This window comes from Aulostomus chinensis, chromosome 1 (assembly GCF_037954235.1).
Source record: "Aulostomus chinensis isolate RoL2024-O1b breed Wild chromosome 1, RoL_Achi_v1.0, whole genome shotgun sequence".
In the NCBI taxonomy this organism is placed as follows: Eukaryota; Metazoa; Chordata; class Actinopteri; order Syngnathiformes; family Aulostomidae; genus Aulostomus; species Aulostomus chinensis.
In genome coordinates, this window is record NC_141320.1 from 68,149,499 (window position 1) to 68,153,487 (window position 3,989).

At 47.0% G+C, this 3,989-nt stretch overlaps 1 protein-coding gene across 2 annotated transcripts in view; it reads left to right on the forward strand.

Annotated features, from left to right (window-relative positions):
• Nucleotides 1-1,993, forward strand: part of vps16 (VPS16 core subunit of CORVET and HOPS complexes) — a 12,238-nt gene extending 10,245 nt beyond the window's left edge. The window contains exons 17-25 of one of the 2 annotated variants that reach the window (XM_086202758.1): nt 54-151; nt 222-350; nt 428-475; nt 555-641; nt 764-846; nt 917-1,013; nt 1,099-1,202; nt 1,278-1,431; nt 1,540-1,993. In XM_086202758.1, the coding sequence (XP_086058884.1) occupies nt 54-151; nt 222-350; nt 428-475; nt 555-641; nt 764-846; nt 917-1,013; nt 1,099-1,202; nt 1,278-1,419 (788 nt within the window). In that variant the 3' untranslated portion in view covers nt 1,420-1,431; nt 1,540-1,993. Of the gene's footprint in view, nt 1-53; nt 152-221; nt 351-397; nt 476-554; nt 642-763; nt 847-916; nt 1,014-1,098; nt 1,203-1,277; nt 1,432-1,539 lie in introns of both variants that reach the window. The other variant, XM_086202757.1, reaches the window with a different exon arrangement.
• Nucleotides 1,994-3,989: the final 1,996 nt, after the last annotated feature.

Here is a 3,989-nt window from a genome sequence, read left to right on the forward strand (position 1 = left end):
GGGTATGTCGGTCACCTGACGTCTCAATCAACTCTGTTTGTGTGTGGTGTCAGTGTACACAGTGGTCAGTTACCTGAGGAATGAGATGAACCGAGGAGATTTCTTCATGACCCTTAGGAACCAGCCGGTCGCCCTCAGCCTCTACACACAGGTACCACCGTCCCCACCGTCCCCACCGTCACCATAATATTGATTATTGATCAGACTCTCTGGTGTGTTAGTTCTGTAAACTGCAGGAGCAGGAAACCCTGAAAGATCTTTATAACCAGGACGACAACCACCACGAACTTGCCAACTACTTCGTCTCCGCCAGCTACAGAGAGAAGGTGCGTCGCACCTGCGTTCCCATGGTAACAATCTCATGACCATCATCAATGATGACCTTGTGTGTCCTCAGAGGTTGGAGACCCGTCTTTCTCTCCTCCAGAGTGCTGTAGATGAGTACAACAAGGCCAAGAATGAGTTTGCTGCCAAGGTAAAACACCTGATGACATCATAGCTGTAGGTCGTGTCTGTCCGGTCAATAAACCATCTGGAATATATTTTATCTGCAGGCCACTGAGGATGAGATGCGTCTGCTTCGCTTCCAGAGAAAACTGGATGACGAGAAAGGGGCAGGGCTCCTGGGTCTGTCGCTGCAGGTGAATGAGGGGGCGGGGCTCATTCATATAGACTCCTGGTGTGACCACTTAGACAACGCAAACGGGTGACGTAACTTTCTTGCGAGTCAAGCTTGTGATGTCACTTTACGTGTTGTTGCTAGGCGACCATGGAGGCTCTGCTGGCTTTGGGACTTCACAAACAGGCAGAGCAACTTTACAGAGACTTCAAAGTACCTGATAAAAGGTGAGGACCTCAGGATGTGATGTCTAAGCGCTGTGAGCATGTGATTTGCTGATTCTGGTCTCCCGTGCAGATATTGGTGGTTGAAGCTGAAATCTCTGGCAGAGAAGGAGGAATGGGAGGAGTTAGAGAAGTTCTCAAAGAGCAAGAAGTCCCCAATTGGCTACCTGGTGAGTGGAAGCCCTGCCTCCTGCCTGCATGCGTAACTTTTTTGAACTCCATTTCCAAGGAGCCTTTGTGGTGTCTCTTCTGTAGGCTTTTGTTGAAGTCTGCATGAAGAGCAACAACAAGTATGAAGCCAAAAAGTACGTTTCCAAAGTGGCGCCGGAGCAGAAGGTCAAAGCACACCTGGCCGTCAAGTGAGACCCGCAAGTGTCACCTAATCAGACAGCTGAATCGCCTCTGTCGCTCATGTCCTCCTCTTGTCTTCCCAGTGACCTTGAGGGGGCGGCTGAGGCAGCCATCGAGCGCAGGAATGAGTCTGAGATGGGGGCGGTTCTCTCCAGATGCTCCACCTCCGAACGGTTGTTGATAGACAGGTTAAATCGAGCCAGAGCTTCCACCGCTAAAAAGTGACGTGGTCAGAATGTACGGAGAGCTTGTTACCCCAGCAACAACTTCAAACCCTCATGTTATTGGTGTGAATATTGATGACTGATCAGCTGCTCACCTCTTTTTTCATGTGCCGTCTGTCAGAGCGCCACTTCCTCCATCGCTACCGTGAACCGACCAGTAGGAGGCCATCCTTACAGACAGAGAATCCAGAATGGAGGAAGTTTTCCTAGTTACCATGGCAACATGACATAAACTTTGTTTTTCTGGGTTTTGTGACAAAGGTTGTCATGAAGATGATGCATCACGCATGTGAAACATTAGCCAACAATCAGAAGTGATAAGTCCACGTTTCCTTGGCTACCTGCAGACCACGCCTCTCACGCAGTGTCACCTGGAATTGACTCCATCCCCTGACTTGTCATGGAAACAAATATGCTTCCATATTTGCGTTAAAATCAAAAGTACACCACCAGGAGGCGACAGATGCCTGCTGAACCATTGAGACGAGTCTTGATTCATCATTGAATGTTGTTTGTAGTGGAGTCACATGATGTTTTGATTATAGATGATTATTAAATGATCGATTGGCTTCAAATGAATCTTCCCGAGTTCTGTTAGCAATATTAAACAATAATAGCGAACAATATAACAAGATATTTCATATCTCATATTCTTATGTGCATGTTGCTTACATTGAGTTCCAACTACTTTTACAGACTCTGTGGGAGAACCTTCAACTGGCTCTGATAAACGAGAAAGCAGAAATGAGGAGGAGGGATTTACCGCTGGTGGTTGGCCCCTGGAAAAGGAGGACTGATGCATGAAGTGACTTGCTGTCTAGAATAATTGGCACCAGCAACCTGGTGATGGTACCAGACAACGATCATGGGGTCACAAATGGTAAAGACAGTCAAGAAACTGAACTAATTGTTTATTTTGCTCAATGCAATCTAGTCTACTGTCGGTGTCAATCTTATTCTTTTATATTAAGGGCCACAAGAAATATGTGGTTCTTGCAGTGTTCTGGTGCCAGAGGGAGGAACATGAACTGGCTGGAAGAGCCAGCGCACAGTGAGTGTGAAGGTGCTGCTCCCACCTTCAGGAGAGAACAAAACCACCCATGAAACTTAGCCTGAGAACCTCACTGGCAGAAAATGAAAAATCTGAAGGGAGAACATGAGAATTCTACAGGTTGAATTGGAAATGAAGTTGGAAGTGGAAGTTGTGGTGCAAAAACAATACGGTAATGAGAAAATTGTGAAGACTGGCCACATGAAACTATTTGGAAAGAGAGTAAACATGTTCTTGGGGTATTCGTGAGTATTTTAATCAACCCAAGCGGTTGTGTGGTTTACATTCGTACAGCTGAAGCCATAATGAAACATCCCATTCCAGTGAAAGCAAATCTGCAGTTCCTGGCTGACCCTGGCCCCCTCAGTCATGAGCTCATCTGCTTGATCGTGATCCTCCATCGGAGCAGCCATGCTGCGCCATAGCTGTGTCGCACAACTGCAGCAGTGATCACCTTGCCGTGTCTTGGTTAAAAACCACGAGTGTTTTGCAAACACTTGGATTGATTTTTTCAGCCTTTAAACATGCGTTGGAGCAATCAGTGTGAATGTGAATTCTGCTGTATCTTACACCACACCTTCATCCCTCAACACCTGAGTGGTGAAGAGCAGATTACGAGGTGATCTTTGTTGGTTCAGCAGGTGTGTTTCCGAGAGGAAGGAGGAACCAGTTTTTGACGGCGCTGTGAGGCGTCATGCTGCACCGTGCTGATGTACAGCTGTCATTAGGTGAGAAATCAGTCGTGTGAGTGTGGAGGAAGTGGATCTTGTGCACCGCAAAGATAATTGAAGTGGACTTTAATTCATCGGGCACCTGGCATGTGGCAAAGAAAGTGCGTCAAGTCGGTTTCCTGTGGAGAGGCACCTCAGTGGCTTCGCCTCTACATAGGGAGTGAACTAAAGGTCGCTCTGGCCATAACCACTGGCATCCAGCAGCCATCCGTCATGTTGGCCTCAAGTCTGAAACTGAGCACAACCAGGAGTTGAGAAAAAGTCTTGAATCGTCAGTTGCACCTCTGTAACGGGAAATGAAAGTCCTAATTAGGAGGGCGTACACCCTGGACGCAGGTGGAGAACTGTGTTTTTTAGGGTTTCTGTACTCAGTACCAGGAAAGATGGACAAGAAGGGAACATGACATCATCTATGAATCCAATCACTCCTGGAAATTGCCCGCATTTAAAGAATTGCACTTATAACCGGTCTGTCCTGCAGCGTCAGGACAACTGATGAAAACTCTCAAGTTCCCAAATGTCTCCACACATTTAGTGAACTAATCTGCAACCAGTTGCTTTACCGGCACCACACAAATCACCAGTTTCACAATGGAAAATTCACCTCAACGTGATCCGAACTGGGAGAGAAATGAGTCTGGGCCTTGGTCCTCGTGAGAGAGTGCACAATCTAGTCTCAAGCAGAGAAATGATCTCCAGTGCTGTTCTTTGAGCGTACAAAAGTGGTTCTGAGAAGTTGTTTCATCAGCGTTATTCGTCCCAATCAGCAAGGACTTGTCTCGTTTAAGT